Genomic DNA, 17,612 nt, shown 5'->3' with positions numbered 1-17,612 from the left:
CCATGGGAAAACTTTTTTTTTTTTTTTTTTTTTTTAAATCAACTGGTGCCAGAAAGTTAAACAGATTTGTAAATCACTTCTATTAAAAAATCTTAATCCTTCCAGTACTTTTTAGGGGCTGTATACTAAAGAGAAATCCCAAAAAGAAATGCATTTCCTCTGATGTCATGATCACAGTGCTCTCTGCTGACCTCTGCTGTCCATTTTAGGAACTGTCCAGAGCAGCATATGTTTGCTATGGGGATTTTCTCCTACTCTGGACAGTTCCTAAAATGGACAGCAGAGGTCAGCAGAGAGCACTGTGATCAGGACATCAAAAGGAAATGCATTTCTTTTTTGGATTTCTCTTTAGTATACAGCCCCTTAAAAGTACTGGAAGGATTAAGATTTTTTAATAGAAGTGATTTACAAATCTGTTTAATTTTCTGGCACCAGTTGTAAAAAAAAAAAAAAAAAAAAAAAAAAAAAAAAGGTTTCCACGGGAGTACCCCTTTAAGCTCCCCTCTAGTAAGGGCATAGGAGAGAAACTATTTCCTTGTTTTGAATCATGAAGAATGGCGGCTTGACGTGTCATATACATTGCAAAATGCCCACTTGGGACTACAGGGCGACTATGCTATATTTCCTACAGACATGTTATGGCACCTGTGCTAGCTAATCCTGAGGCTAGTGGCATTTCTGGAGAGACCAGACCACTGTGACATAGGTCAGGGGACTATTACTTTCCATCCCTGATGTAGTCAACAGCTTTAGATTTACTAGTTCTCATTCTACAATAAATCGTAAGGGCGTTCCTGACCTGTCAGTGAACCTATATTACGGAATAATGGCCTGTACTTACACCACTCTAAATAATACCTTGTTGTAATAACACAGATCTTATCCACTATGAGAACACTCTCTTACCACACAGTGTCCTGCCCGGCGTACAGGTGCCCCGCTGCTTCTCCATTCTTTAACCATGTGACACTGCCACTACATGAGTCTGGTACTTGCAGTGTACAATTGAGGGACACCGTGGTGCCCAAGTGTGGCCATAGCTCTTGCTCCGCAGTCGGGGGTGAAATAAGATTTATTGGCAACCCACATTCTGTACCTATTGGGAAAAGAATTGGAGACATCAATATTAATACCAGCCCCTTGATAAAGTGTAAGCATACTAATGTTTCCCGAATGTGAAATATGGCGAGCGGCATAATAGGGATTAGGTTCATCAGCCAGATGGGAGAGAAGCTAGGGCATTGTTTGGTATGGTGGACCCACGTGTCACTACATGGGGCGGACTGATTTTAACGTGATCTGTGTACTGCTTCCTTTGCACTGTGGTAAACAAACAAAAGACAGACAGTGCTCCGTAGTGGATTAACCAAGAGGTACACTGGGTGGTGGGGGGGGGGGCTCAGGCAAAGGGAATACTTACCACAGAAGGTTACACTCTCCAAGTGCAACAATGGATCAGAGTATGGAAATTAACGAGTGACTGCAGCCTTTCCACGTCCAAATAAATGCAATCTTTAGAAAAAAATCCTCCAGTGGTCGACGGGATGCAAGGTGCTGAACACAGTAGAAAAAGGGAACTGACGTTTATTCACCCATGATGCAACGCGTTTCACAGTACAACTGCTTCATCAGGCCAGATGAAGCAGTTTTACTGTGAAACGCGTTGCATCATGGGTGAATAAACGTCAGTTGCCTTTTTCTACTGTCTTCAGTGCCTTGCATCCCGTCGACCACTGGAGGGTTTTTGTCTAAAGACTACATTTGCACTGTGGTGGCGCTGCAGGGAAATTAAACCCTTGGTACAGACTGCAGTTGATTCCCAGGGGTCTAGTGCCGGGGGCACCTCATCAGGACATGCCCCCTCCCATAGAAATGAATGGAGGGGGCATGGCCATGAAGTCACGACCACTGCCGCAGGAACCCGGTGTTTGTTTAGAACGCCGGGTGCTGCGGGAGATTGCAGGGGGCACCAGCAGCGGGCCCGTTCCGCGATCAGACATCTTATCCCCTATCTTTTGGATAGGGGATAAGATGTCTAGCAGCGGAGTACCCCTTTAATTTCACTAGATGATCACTTGTATTTCCCCTCTCTGTAGACCTTACTTGGACTTCTGTCATTTCCTCCCTCCTTTTTGTCCTCCACTTGTGTTTCACATGTAAATATTGCGTCCTGCACTGGCGGCATTCTGCTATATGGGGTTTGTGGACTATAAACAATGGTTTCTATTGATCAATGCCCAGAAGCTTCTACAGAAAAATTCCATTACTCTCTTACCAGAAGGATAGACAGGATGCAGGAGGATGAATTCCACGTTTACAGCCTCCCCACAAATCATCTCTAGACCATAGACTAACCAATATATGGCGGGGTCGTCACTTATGGCCCTTGAATCAGGCCCACTAGTGAAAATGATGGTGGCCCATTATATTACATCTATTCTGAAGATTTCTTCCACATTTCTTTTCTTCTTTTTGCACACACAGGGTTTAATATTATAAAGGTCTAATAGGTTATTAGAGATTCAACCCAGAAGAAATAGGCTGAAGTGTAGTATTCCCCAACCTGGGGCTACTACTGGAAATCCACAGGTATGTGATGCATGATTTGTGCCATGGTTGGCCCTAAGTGGTGTTGTCTTTTGAAAGCCTTTGGGGCCCTGTCTTATTAGGGTTCCATTACTGTGTCAGAACCAGGGCCTACTGGAATCCTTTGGTACCCTGATGGGTCAGTCTGCCCCTGTTGTATTTATTAAGTGATGCACATCATATTCTCAAGAAGAACACTAACATGACAGCTTTCCACATATTTTAGATGACATTTTCAGACCAGTGGGAAGAAATTTCTACATTGAAATAATTTTCTACTGCTGCCTACATTTTCCATTAATCCTCCGGCTTTGCAGAGAGAGAGGGTGGAGTCTCATAGCTGCAGTTCCTTCAATTAGATCACCTGGCAGGATCCAGCATCCTAAACTACTGATACCCATAAGTGGGTTGGGGTCAATTCATGATATGTGCAGTTTTTATGAGTTCTCCTATTCAAAGTGTGTTCTATTAGAGAAATATTACTATGAGGAGAATGTGATTTGGCTTCCAGATTTCAAGCCTTTGGGATGTGTTCACACGATGAATTTTTTTGCCACATTTTGGCTGTGTTTTTGCTGCAATTTTCCAAGATCACAACAAAAACACATACAATTCTGCAAAAATCCAATGTGTAAACACAGCCTCAGAAGGCAAATATCCTATATATCATGACCCACAGAGAAAGCAGTAGTAAAAAGATAGATCTGGAAAGAAAAGGGAGGGGTCTGATAGCTGCCAAGGGGGATCTGATGGGTGATGATGTCATTCTGTTGTTCACCAAAAGTCAGCTGACCCAGGACTGACTACAGTGACCCCCTCGACCTACGATGGCCCCGGCATACCATAATTTAAACATGTGATGGCCTTTCAGAGGCCATCGCATGTTGAAGGCATCATCAACATACAATGCTTTTGTATGTCGGGCCATCACATAAACGACTATCCGGCAGCGCAGACTGCTTCAGCTGCCACCGGATAGCCGTTTACTGTGCCCCGTGTGGTCCGCTGACGACCACTTACCTGTCCTCGGGGCTCCGGAGCGTCCTCTTCGGGATCCCCTGCATCGTCGGCGCTCTCCATCGTCGTCATCACGTCGCTGCGCACGCCGTCCCGTCATCTAATAGGAGCGGCGTGCGTAGCGACGTGATGGTGGCGACGGAGAGCGAGGATGCCGGGGAAGCAGAGGCCTTGCCAGGGGACACCCCGAGGACGCTTCGACAGCAATGGAAGGCGACATCCAGGGCAGCGGTGACGAGCGGTGATGGTCCGGAGCGGCAGGGACAGGTGAGTACAACTTCCTCTACCAGTGGTCTTCAACCTGCGGACCTCCAGATGTTGCAAAACTACAACTCCCAGCATGCCCGGACAGCCAACGGCTGGGTGTTGTAGTTTTGCAAAATCTGGAGGTCCGCAGGTTGTAGACCACTGTCCTATACTTTACATTGCACGGATCCCTCAACATACGATGGTTTCAACAAACGATGGTCCATTCGGAATGGATTACCATCGTATGTTGAGTGACCACTGTACTTCCAAAGAAACAAAGCCATATCATTTTCTGGTGGTCTGAATGCTGGTCACATGACCCAGTTACAGTAATAAGCTACATGGATACAGCTGTGCTGGAATGTAACAGGTGGTGCTGTAGGACTAGTGACGGTAAGTGTGCATTATATGTGCTTCTTTATACAAAATCACTCATTTCCCAGGTAAATAATAGTAGTATGTCCATTGTTATCTATGTTATTTTTATTCTTTACTAGTTTTGAGCTCAAATATTCGCAATTCGAACATTTATTGCGAATTTCGCATATTCGCAAATATGGCGAATATAGCACTATATATTCGCAATTAAGAATATTCGTAATTATTTTTTTTTTTTCACAGAACACATCACAGTGATCTCATCCCTCCCTGCTTCCAGCTTGTGGTCAAAAGAAGACTCCTATACTGCTTACTGTATTAGGCGGGAGAGCAAATTTTCGCAAATATGAGAATATCGTCACTAAAGAATATTAGGAGATAGATAGATGGAAAGATAGATAGATATAGATATAGGTAGTTAGTTACAGTCATGGCCGTAAATGTTGGCACCCCTGAAATTTTGCAAGAAAATGAAGTATTTCTCACAGAAAAGGATTGCAGTAACACATGTTTTGCTATACACATGTTTGTTCCCTTTGTGTGTATTGAAACTAAACCAAAAAAGGGAGGAAAAAAAAGCAAATTGGACATTAATGTCACACCAAACTCCAAAAATGGGCTTAACAAAATTATTGGCACCATTAACTTAATATTTGGTTGTACACCCTTTGGAAAAAATAACTGAAATCAGTCTCTTCCTATAACCATCAATAAACTTCTTACACCTCTCAGCCGGAATGTAGGACCACTCTTCCTTTGTAAACTGCTCCAGGTCTCTCTTATTGGAAGGCGCCTTTTCCCAACAGCAATTGTAAGATCTCTCCACAGTTGTTCAATGGGATTTAGATCTGGACTCATTGCTGCCACTTCAGAACTCTCCGGCGCTTTGTTGCCATACATTTCTGGGTGATTTTTGATGTATGTTTGGGGTCATTGTCCTGCTGGAAGAGCCAAGATCTTTGACGCAAACCCAGCTTTCTGACACTGGGCTGTACAGCGAGACCCAAAATCCATTGGTAATCCTCAGATTTCATGATGCCTTGCACACGTTCAAGGCACCCAGTGCCAGAGGCAGCAAAACAGCCCCAAAACATAATTGAACATCCACCATATTTCACTGTAGGTACTGTGTTCTTTTCTTTGTAGACCTCATTCCATTTTTTGGTAAACAGTAGAATGACGTGCTTTACCAAAAATCTCTATCTTGGCCTCATCTGTCCACAAGACATTTTTCCAGAAGGATTTTAGCTTACTCAAGTTCATTTTGGCAAAATGTAGTCTTGCTTTTTTTTTATGTCTCTGTGTCAGCAGTGGGGTCCTCCTGGGTCTCCTGCCATAGTGTTTCATTTCATTTAAATGTCCACAGATATTCAAGCTGTCCTACAGGTTTAGGGAGCATCAGTGTCAGCGTGAACTATCTTTGGAACTTGTTTGGGGCTGCTTATTCAACATCCAGACTATCCTGCATGGACACCTTTCATCAATTTTTCTCTTCTGTCCACACCCAGGAAGATTAGCTACAGTGCCATGGGTTGCAAACTTCTCGATAATGTTGTGCACTGTGGACAAAGGCAAATCTAAATCTCTGGAGATGGACTTGTGACCTTGAGATTGTTGATATTTTTCGACAATTTTGGTTTTCAAGTTCTCAGACAGTTTTCTTCTTCTCTTTCTGTTGTCCAGGCTTAGTGTGGCACACACAGATACACAATCCAAAGACTAAGTGAACTTCTCTCCTTTGTATCTGCTTCCAGGTGTGATTTTTTTTTTTATACTGCCCACACCTGTTACTTGCCCCAGGTGAGATTAAAGGAGTATCACATGCTTGAAACAATCTTATTTATCCACAATTGTGAAAGGGTGCCAATAATTTTCCCCAGCCCATTTTTGGAGTTTGGTGACATTATGTCCAATTTGCTTTTTTTCCTCCCTTTTTTGGTTTAGTTCCAATACACACAAAAGGAATAAACGTGTGTATAGTAAAACGTGTTACTGCAATCCTTTTCTGTGAGAAATACTTCACTTTCTTGAAAAATTTAAGGGGTGCCAACATTTTCGGCCATGACTGTATCCACAAGCGCACACACGCACGCCAATATATCGAATATGTGAATTTCGCGAATATAGGACGAATATTCATCCATATATTCACGAAATATCGCAAATCCGAATATGGCATATGCCGCTCATCACTACCCACCAGTTCATTATTTACCAGGATCACAACATTGGTAAGTAGAAAATGCAGCACTTACTCCAGACTATGGCCACCATTTACACCAAACTGTATTCTTAATAATGGCGAAAACAAGCACTGAGTAAGAAAAGAGGCCCGGAAGAGTGGCCAAGAGGAACTTGCTTCATTACCTGGTCATAAAAAGCTGCTTAGATAATAGATCTATATTGGGGTATTACAGATGATGCAATTACATAGCATTTCCCAGTAGATGCCCAAAGGATTGCCAACATGGAGTCTTCCCTTTATATCAAGGTTTGCTAAAGGGGTACCAAACTGTTCCGAACGCTGGAGTCAGCATCGGGAGCTCGTGATGTCATAGCCACGCCCCCTCATGATGTCACACCCACATTCAATGAAAGTTTATGGGAGGGGGCGTAACAGCCGTCATGCCCCCTCCCATAGACTTGCATTGAGGGGGCAGGGCGTGACATCATGTGGGGGCGGGGCTATGACATCACAAGCTCTCGGCGCTGGCTCCAGCTTTTGGAACAGTTTGGTCCAAATGTTGAGCAGCGGAGTACCCCTTTAAGGTTGGGTGGGCTTTCTCTCACACTCCAAAACATACTGATAGATTAATTTAGATTGTGAGCCCCAATGGGGACAGGGGACAATTTGAAAAACCAGTATACAGCACTGCAGAATCTGTGTGTGCTATACATATATATATATATATATATATATATATATATATATATATATACACACACATATATATTAGAATTATTATTACAATAGAGCATTTGGGTTAGGCAGCAGGTTTTAGTCATTATGAGCGGTCTGACCCTCAGTAACCTCCTGTTACATAGGATGACTTTACTGTAATCATTTAACAGACATCTCCGACTATGGACAGGGCCGACCAGCCGCACTTTGGAAAGGATAAGTTGTATGCTGTAAGCTTAGATACAAAGACGATGTCCATTGACCCATGACATGGTAAAGAATTATCCCATCTGTGACTGCAATTCGTACAAGGCAGAGCAAGAACTAAAAAGGTCAGAAAAATACTTAGTCACTAATTCAACTGATAAGTCACACGGCCACTCCTCCAGTCCCCAACATGCCAAGAGACAGCCATAGAAGTATATATCGTGTGTCTGGAATCAATAAACTGGGCTGGGGCACTCCAACCGGCAGACAGAAATTAGCTTGGGAAAACGATTCAGCTGAATCTATGAGAACTGCCTTAATTCCATAAGATATTTGTACCATAAACATGCCATAGCTATCGCCCAGAACGCATTTGTCCGACAGCTGGTTCTCCTGATCCCTTAATACACATTAATGCCCTATGAGGGGGGAGGATATGTACCAGGGAACATAAGGATTATGCAATTAAAATACAATATGTCCCCTGGCATATTAGAAAGCCAGACCTTATCCACAAAGCTCAGTGCTCGGCAACGTTTGGAAGCTCCAACAAGAGTGAATAGAGCGATGGTTGGCACACATGGTTCACTATAGAGGACGGCAGGACCAGATATATAACTTGGGGAGCTACTATCTCTACAGAGCTGTGACAAAATGTTTATAGGAGCAGGTGGGAATGGACACACAAGTTGCGGCAGCGAATGAACGTGGAACACATTTCTGCCGGAGATCAACCCGGCGACACTAGGACCGCGCGGACTGCATTGCCGTCCCCATAGATGTCATTGCATTTTTGAGCAGATCTCCTAAAAGATCCACCCAGAAATGCCTTGCCGTCTATGGGGATGGCAATGCAGTCCGTGTGGTCCTAGGGCTGCAGGCTAAATCTATGGCAGAAATTCTGCCCAGAGATTCTGTAGTATGAACTTAGCCTAATGGTTGAAAATCCAGTAGGGATAGGGAGTAGGAGAACAGTCCCGCACAGGGCTCTAGTTCTGTCACTACAGGGGGTAACACAGTTTATAGCGTTCCTCGGCTGACTGCTGGCCCTAGTACAAAGGGTCATGTTGGCCTGGTCTGCAGATAATCGCCCCCTTGTAAAAGAGTCCAAACTCATTCATGCTGAACAAAGAAAACTAGGTTAAAGGGGTACTCCGGTGGAATATTTTTGGGAATATTTATCAACTGGTGTCAGAAAGTTAAACAGATTTGTAAATTACTTCTATTTAAAAAAAATCTTAATCCTTCCAGTACTTATTAGCTGCTGAATACTACAGAGGAAATTCTTTTATTTTTGGAACATAGAGCTCTCTGCTGACATCATGACCACAGTGCTCTCTGCTGTCATCTCGGTCAATTTTAGGAACTGTCCAGAGTAGGAGAAAATCCCCATAGAGAACATAAGCTACTCTGGACAGTTCCTAAAATGGACAGAGATGTCAGCAGAGAGCACTGTGCTCGTGATGCCAGCCGAGAGCTCTGTGTTCCAAAAATAAAATAATTTCCCCTGTAGTATTCAGCAGCTAATAAGTACTGGAAGGATTAAGATTTTTTAATAGAAGTAATTTACAAATCTGTTTAACTTTCTGGCACCAGTTGATTTAAAAAAAAAAAAAAAAAAAGTTTTCCACCGGAGTACCCCTTTAAGGAAATGCTGAAAAATATAAATGTACAGAATGCCGGACTTGCCCAAAGATTGTATACCGGACTTCACCCATTGTATAGTAAATAAATCCACAACAAAATCCCCTATAATTTCCATGTTAACACATAATACATGTACTAAAAAGTCCAAAGTGTGTGAGCATAACCTTAATGACACATTGTGCATGACACAATAGATCTCTTCTTATAATCTGTGAAGGTTCTTTGCCCCTTTATATACACTAAAGACTTCAGCCACAAGATGACAATTCTCTGAAGCTCAGGAGACAACACCCTAATGCAGTTTTTCCCAGCCAGTGTGTCTTCAGCTGTTGCAAAACTACAACACCCAACATGCCCGGAGAGCCATAGGCTGTCCGGGCATGCTGGAAATTGTAGTTTTGGAACAGCTGGAGGCACCCTGGGCAGGAAACACTGCCCTGATGTAACATTGTAGAATTTTTAATGCTGCATTCACACAGGGGCAAATTTACTAAGACCAGTGTGTTAGGATTTTGGATTGTAATACAAAAAATAAAAAACTCGCTCCACTGCCATATTTATTATCTATTAATGACACTTTTTGCACCTTGCTAGACACTTCTTAAAGATGGCAGATTTAAAGGGATTCTCCGGTGCTTACACATCTTTTCCCCTATCCAAAGGATAGGGGATAAGATGCCTGATAGCGGGAGTCCCGCCGCTGGGGACCCCCGGGATCTTGCACGCCACACCCTGTTTGTAATCAGTCCCTGGAGCGTGTTCGCTCCGGCACTGATTACCGACGACCACAGGGCGGGGGCAGCGTGTGACGTCACGCCTCCGCCCCCGTTTGACGTCATGCTCCGCCCCTCAATGCAAGCCTATGGGAGGGGGCGTGACAGCTATCACGCCGTGTGCAAGATCCTGGGCCCCAGCCGCGAGACTCCCGTGATCAGGCATCTTATCCCCTATCCTTTGGATAGGGGATAAGATGTGTAAGCACCGGAGAACCCCTTTAAGCTAGGTTCACACAGAATTTACTACAGAATTTCCGGCCAGAGATTCCAAGATGCCATCCCCATAGACGCCAATGTTTGTGGCGCAGATTCTACCTAAAGAATGAGCAAGTTCATTCTTTTGATGGTGAAATTTCAGCGTTGGAATATCCGCTACTGAAATTCTGTCATGTGCGCTGTGCAGTGGAATCCATTTGCCAGCAATAGAATTCTACTGCATCGAAAATCCCATAGTGTTTACCTAGCCTTAGACTCTATAGCATTTCTTCCAATTACCGCACGCTTAAAGGGATACTCCACCCCTAGACATCTTATCCCCTATCCAAAGGATCTCCCTGCTGCACCCGGCATTCGTTTAGAGCGTCTGATGCAGCGCCGGAGGCTCGTTATGTCACAGCCACGCCCCCTCAATGCAAGTCTATGGGAGGGGGCTGCCACGCCCCCTGCCATAGATTTACATTGAGGGTGTGTGACTGTGATGTCACAAGTGGGCGTGGCCGTGATGTCACGCACCTTTGCCCCGCATTGCCAGTCATCCGGCACAGAGTGAAATTTGCTCTGCGCACCGGATGTAAGGGGTGCCGCAGCAGAGACCATGGGGGTCCCCAGTGGCAGGACCCCCTATCCTTTGAATAGGGGATAAGATGTCTAGGGGCGGAGTACCCCTTTAAGGGTATCTGCAACTTCAAAGCCACAGTGGATCCGGTATGTGTGAATACACCATGAATGGGACCCGTTACTTGGCCCTGTGACATGTCAATAGTTTTGGTCAGTTGGGGTCCCAGTGCTAAGATGGCCATCAGTAACAAGCAGGGATAAGCGCGCTGTAAAGCACTTTACTCCCGGGCTCTAGTGCTTTTTGTCTCACTGCCCCATAGATGTATAATGGAAATGCGAAACACAGATCACGGAGATCCAGAAAGTAAATCACACTTATCCCAGTTCCTCCTCCTGATTGGTGTGGGGGGGGGGGGGTCGGTACTCAGACCCCCACCGGCCAAAACTTTTGACATGCCCCTATGACAGAAGCATCAGCTACAAAAATGCATGTGTAAACGCGGTCAATTTTCTTAGTTTATTGTTTTTCTATATCCTTGAATCACACGATCTATAAATCACATGATCTGTAATGGTAAAAATGGGACCCCATGTACTATAGCAGATTATTCTGGAAAAATGCCACTAAAAATACATCAAAAAAAGCACATGAAGCATAAAACACGGAGAAAGTCATAAAGGCCACACCAAAAATGTGTGTTAAGGAGACTTAGAGAATGTTTTTGTTCTGTTTTCACTTTAACTATTTAAAGATATTCTGCATTCCACAGTGTGCAGCGTCAGCCCTAAGGGTCTAAGGAAGGGTCCTCACTGGTCTGGTCCCACCTGCCTGTAGGGCTATTGCGCCATTGCTGCGGCATAAAGGGAACAATAACAATCAGAAGAGCAGCTTGGACAGGGTGGAGCAGACAGTTTAAGAACAGTGGGCGCAGTTCACACTATATACAACAAATCAGACCGAAAGGTTATTAAATAGTTAACTAGTTGTGTCCCAGAAATTCTGTTTTCCAGCTGGAGAGCGGGTTGGGGAACTCTACAATCACAATGTGACTCAATTGTTCTTTCTTCTAACCAAGTTGGGGTCAACCAGCAAACAAAGCAGCCAGTCATTCAGTATTATCCTCATCTTCATTGTACTAATAAGAAAGTATAAGGACTAATATGTTCTGCAGGTTTCCTAGCAACACGGAAGCAGGTGACACCAGATCTGCTTGTTCTTGTGGCACCCAACCCTTCCATCCCCAGGTCTGCGGAGAGGAACATGTCTGCCAATATCCTTGTCTGACTAAGGCTAGGTTCACACTGCAGAATTTCTGCCGGAGATCAAGCCGGCGGTGCTAGGACCGAGCAGACTGCATTGCTGATCCCATAGACTGCTATACATTTCTGGGTGGATCTTTTGGGAGATCTGCTCAGAAATGCATTGCCATCTATGGGGACAGCAATGTAGTCCATGCGGTCCTAGTGCCGCCAACTCGATCTCCGGCAGAAATTTTGCCCAGAAATTCCACAGTGTGAACCTAGCATAAGAGTCTATTTACACGGCAGAATTTCCGCTTGCGGAATTCCGCCTCAAATAAAAGCCCAATAGACTTCTATGGGATTCCACCTATTGGGCTTTCATTTGAGGCGGAATTCCACAAGTGGAAATCTGCAATTGGTGCGGAATTGGTGCTGAATCCAAACGGAAATTCTGCAGAAGTGTAAATGGGAGTGTGGACTCCTATAGAAGTCTATGGGCTTTCATTTGAGGCGGAATTCTGCTTGAGGAAATTCTGCCGTGTGAATAGACCCTTAGGCTGGGTTCACACTGTGGAATCTCCAGGCAGAATTTCTGCCAGAGATCATCGTGGCGGCACTAGGACCACGCGGACTGCATTGCCGTCCCCATAGATGCCAATGCATTTCTGAGCAGATCTTCCAAAAAATCCACCCAGAAATGCATTGCCGTCTATGGGGGCAGCAATTCATCCGCTCGGTCCTATCGCCGCCCGTGGGATCTCATGCAGATATTCCGCCAGAGATTCTGCAGTGTAAACCTAGCCTTAGGGTCTATTCACACAGCAGAATTTCACACTCTCATTCACACTTCTGAATTTACGCTTGGGGAATTCCGCCTCAAATTAAAGCCCAATAGACTTCTATGGGATTCCATATTTCAGAATTTTTCGCACGGATTCCGCACCAATTCCACACAAAATCACCATATGCCAGAATAATCTGCAGCATAAAATACACTGTGGGTCCTCTTGTGTGTATGTACCCTTAGGGTCTATTCACACAGGCGGAATTTCTGCTTGAGGAATTCTGTCTCAAATTAAAGCCCAATAAACTTCTATAGGATTCCACACTCCCATTCACACTTCTACGGAATTTCCGCATAGATTCCACACAAAATCCACACAAACAGAAGCAGAATATGTGTGCGGAGATTCCAGAAATTCTTCAAGCGGAAATTCAGAAGTGTGGATGGGAGTGTGGAATCCCATAGAAGTCTATGGGCTTTAATTTGAGGTGGAATTCCACAAGGGAAAATTCCGCCCGTGTGAGTAGACCCTAAACGTTTTGAAAAGTTGCCCAGTTGCCCATAGCAACCAGATTGCTTCTTTCATTTTTAACAAGGCCTCTGCAAAATGAAAGAAGGGATTTGATTGGTTGCTATGGGCAACTTTTTCTTTGCGCCGAAGAAGCCCAAATGCAGAATTCAGGCATCTGCGGAGCTTTATTATAATTGAATGGATCAATGCTGTAAACCGCATGCGCTTTCTGAGAGTTGGGGCCCCGTACTGGAGCTTGTAAGGGGCCCAGCAGTCAGATGGGAGAGAAGATATTTGGACAACCCCTTTATTAGTTGGGGTTACAGATTGTTAAACCACAGAAAGACTATGCACACCACGTTTTTTTTCAACCAAAAATGACTATTTTATGGCTCAGGAAAAAAAACTAAACTGGCAAATAGCATCCATATTTGTTCCCATTGGACCCTATTAAATCTGCCAAGGAAATAGTTTACACACTTATTTTATGGCCATAGTTGTTAAAGCTGTAAAATTATCAGATGGTTTGGGCTATACATTTTTTTAGCCAAGAGATATATATATATATATATATATATATATATATACACACACACACACACAGTGGTCCCTCAACATACGATGGTAATCCGTTCCAAATGAACCATCGTTTGTTGAAACCATCGCATGTTGAGGGATCCGTGCAATGTAAAGTATAGGACAGTGGTCTACAACCTGCGGACCTCCAGATGTTGCAAAACTACAACACCCAGCATGCCCGGACAGCCAACGGCTGTCCGGGCATGCTGGGAGTTGTAGTTTTGCAACATCTGGAGGTCTGCAGGTTGAAGACCACTGGTATAGGAAGTTACACTCACCTGTCCCCGCCGCTCCAGACCGTCACCGCTCGTCACCCGGGGTGTCCCCGACGCTCCGGACGTCTCTGCTTCCCCGGCATCCTCGCTCTCCGTCGCCGCCATCACGTCGCTACGCACGCCGCTCCTATTGGATGACGGGACGGCGTGCGCAGCGACGTGATGACGTCGATGGAGATCGCCGACGATGCAGGGGATCCTGAAGAGGATGTCCGGAGCCCCGAGGACAGGTAAGTGATCGTCAGCGGACCACACGGGGCACCGTAAACGGCTATCCGGTGGCAGCTGAAGCAGTCTGTGCTGCCGTATAGCCGTTTATGCGATGGCCCCAACATACAAAAGCATCGTATGTTGATGCTGCCTTCAACATGCGATGGACTCTGAGAGGACATCATATGTTTAAATTATCGTATGTCGGGACCATCGTAGGTCGAGGGGGGTCACTGTATATATATATATATATATATATATATATATATATATATATATATATATATATATATATATATATATTTATCCCAAAGAATTTCCAAAAAATTGGAAAAACAAAATAGGTTTGCAACTTTTGAGCAGTTTTTGTGTCATAAAATTGTTGAACACTGAAGAATTGTGGCGTCTCATGTAAAAAGCGTCATGTGCATGGTGGTTGTGGTCATGCAGTAGTTCTAGGTAAGTTATAGACTGTGTAAAGTGCCCGTGCTCACCAGCCATTATCTCGGAGCGTCACTTGCTTATCGTTGTGATGAGGAGGTTTCCAAGCTGCTAAAAGACAGAGAGAAAAACGTGTCACTAAGACCTAGAGGATATATAATGTATACTGTGACGAGGGTTGCCATCTTTCTTGCAAAAAAAATAAAATAATAATTACCGGCCATGCTAATTTGCATAATTAATTATATATGCATGACATCACAGGATACACACATGCAGGGGAAATGTTTTCCTATTCTGACCCCTTTATTTATTTATTTTTATTTCCCCTTGTACGGGCCTTTATTAGGGCTCATTTTTTTGCGCCTGATCTGTAGTTTTTAACAGTGCCATTTTTGTTTTGTTGTGACTTTTTTTTTACTAACTACAACTCCCAGCATGCCCTGATACAGCCTGTGGCTCAGCAGCTGCCCCAAACAAAAACTACAACTCCCAGCATGTTGGACCATATAGTAGTTTATAGTTTTGGTCATTGTTTTCCAACCAGGGGTGCCTCCAGCTGTTGCAAAACTACAAGTCCCAGCATGTTGGACCATATAGTAGTATATAGTATTGGTCATCGTTTTCCAACCAGGAGTGTCTCCAGCTGTTGCAAAACTACAACTCCCAGCATGTTGGACTATATAGTATATAGCATTGTCATTGTTTTAAAACCAGGGGTGCCTCCAGCTGTTGCAAAACTACAACTCCCAGCATGTTCAACTATATAGTAGTATATAGTATTGGTCATTGTTTCTCAACCAGGGTGCCTCCAGCTGTTACAAAACTACAACTCCCAGCATGTTGGACTATATAGTATATAGCATTGTCATTGTTTTCCAACCAGGGGTGCCTTCAGCTGTTGCAAAACTACAACTCCCAGCATGTTAAACTATATAGTAGTATATAGTATTGGTTATTGTTTTCCAACCAGAGGTGCCTCCAGCTGTTGCAAAACTACAATTCCCAGCATGTTGGACTATATAGTAGTATATAGTATATGTCATTGTTTTTCAACCAGGGGTGCCTCCAGCTGTTGCAAAACTACAACTCCCAGCATGTTGGACTATATAGTAGTATATAGTATATGTCATTGTTTTCCAACCAAGGGTGCCTCCAGCTGTTGCAAAACTACAACTCCCAGCATGTTGAACTATATAGTAACATATAGTATTGGTCATTGTTTTCCAATCTAGGGTGCCTCCAGCTGTTGCAAAACTACAACTCCCAGCATGTTGGACTATATAGTATATGTAATTGTTTTCCAACCAGGGGGGCCTCCAGCTGTTGCAAAACTACAACTCCCAGCATGTTGAACTATATAGTAATATATAGTATTGGTCATTGTTTTCCAACCAGGGGTGCCTCCAGCTGTTGCAAAACTACAACTCCCAGCATGCCGGGAGTTGTAGATTTTCAACAGCTGGAGGTGCTCTGGTTAGGAAGCACTGCTATAGTATATGGTGCAACATTTCAGGAGTTGGATGATTGGTTGGATAAATACCGGCCAGGTAAGCTAGCCTTAGAACAATATAAAACCCAATAAAAGAGATATCTAATGATACAAATGCGACAGTCTCAAGGTCACGTAATCGTTCCAGGCACAGATACCAGGAACTCACTTTCACTGCCAGATCCCTTCATGGAGATATTTCGCAAGAGATCCATGAGCTATACACAGAATCTGTCCCCATTACCAAGACATCAGCCCCAAGAAACACTGAAGAAAGCCAAAAGTGGAGAAGAGTTAAGACAACAGAGTAAGAAGCTAATGATTACCTCCTTACATGTCAACTCAGAGCTGCAAGAATGCACATGATCAGGAAGAATGTGGCATCCACCGGGAAGGTAACGGACTCCGAAACACACACCTTTCCAGGATTCACACACACACAGCCCCTGGATCCACTGAAACCGCTTGGAGATACACAACTAGTACCTGGAGCCAGTGTGCGCCTCCTAGCCTGGCAACCTCACCTGTGAGAGGAGGAGGAGGAGGAGCAGGAAGTAGGTGACTACCTGGGAGAAGTATACAGAGCTCAGACGCTGCATTGCTCAATCATCACAAGGTACACGACAGAGGAGTAATAAGTCACCATGTGGCCCCAGAACACCGTAACCACCTCACCTCACTGTAACCACCTCAGCATAACCACCTCATCTCACCATAACCACCTCACCATAACCACCTCACCTCACTGTAACCACCTCAGCATAACCACCTCATCTCACCATAACCACCTCACCGTAACCACCTCAGCATAACCACCTCACCGTAACCACCTCAGCATAACCACCTCACCTCACCGTAACCACCTCAGCATAACCACCTCACCTCACCGTAACCACCTCAGCATAACCACCTCACCGTAACCACCTCAGCATAACCACCTCACCTCACCGTAACCACCTCAGCATAACCACCTCACCTCACCGTAACCACCTCAGCATAACCACCTCACCTCACTGTAACCACCTCAGCATAACCACCTCACCGTAACCACCTCAGCATAACCACCTCACCGTAACAACCTCAGCATAACCACCTCACCTCACTGTAACCACCTCACCATAACCACCTCAGCATAACCACCTCACCTCACTGTAACCACCTCAGCATAACCACCTCACCTCACTGTAACCACCTCAGCATAACCACCTCATCTCACTGTAACCACCTCAGCATAACCACCTCACTGTAACCACCTCAGCATAACCACCTCACCTCACCGTAACCACCTCAGCATAACCACCTCACCTCACTGTAACCACCTCACCATAACCACCTCAGCATAACCACCTCACCTCACTGTAACCACCTCACCTCACTGTAACCACCTCAGCATAACCACCTCACCTCACTGTAACCACCTCAGCATAACCACCTCACCTCACTGTAACCACCTCAGCATAACCACCTCACCTCACTGTAACCACCTCAGCATAACCACCTCACCTCACTGTAACCACCTCAGCATAACCACCTCACTGT

General features: G+C 44.6%; 1 protein-coding gene across 7 annotated transcripts in view; it reads right to left on the bottom strand.

Moving 5' to 3' along the window:
- Nucleotides 1-16,893, bottom strand: part of SIGIRR (single Ig and TIR domain containing) — a 43,965-nt gene extending 27,072 nt beyond the window's left edge. Inside the window, exons 1-3 of one of the 7 annotated variants that reach the window (XM_056528456.1) lie at nt 16,862-16,893; nt 14,635-14,692; nt 907-1,096 (exon numbers count right to left, since the gene is read on the bottom strand). In XM_056528456.1, the coding sequence (XP_056384431.1) occupies nt 907-1,096; nt 14,635-14,641 (197 nt within the window). In that variant the 5' untranslated portion in view covers nt 14,642-14,692; nt 16,862-16,893. The other 6 variants (XM_056528455.1, XM_056528460.1, XM_056528453.1 and 3 more) reach the window with 6 other exon arrangements.
- Nucleotides 16,894-17,612: the final 719 nt, after the last annotated feature.

The sequence above is a fragment of the Hyla sarda genome, chromosome 6, assembly GCF_029499605.1.
Source record: "Hyla sarda isolate aHylSar1 chromosome 6, aHylSar1.hap1, whole genome shotgun sequence".
Lineage (NCBI taxonomy): Eukaryota > Metazoa > Chordata > Amphibia > Anura > Hylidae > Hyla > Hyla sarda.
Note: the sequence above shows the minus strand (reverse complement) of the source record. Positions and strands in the feature narration are given on the sequence as shown.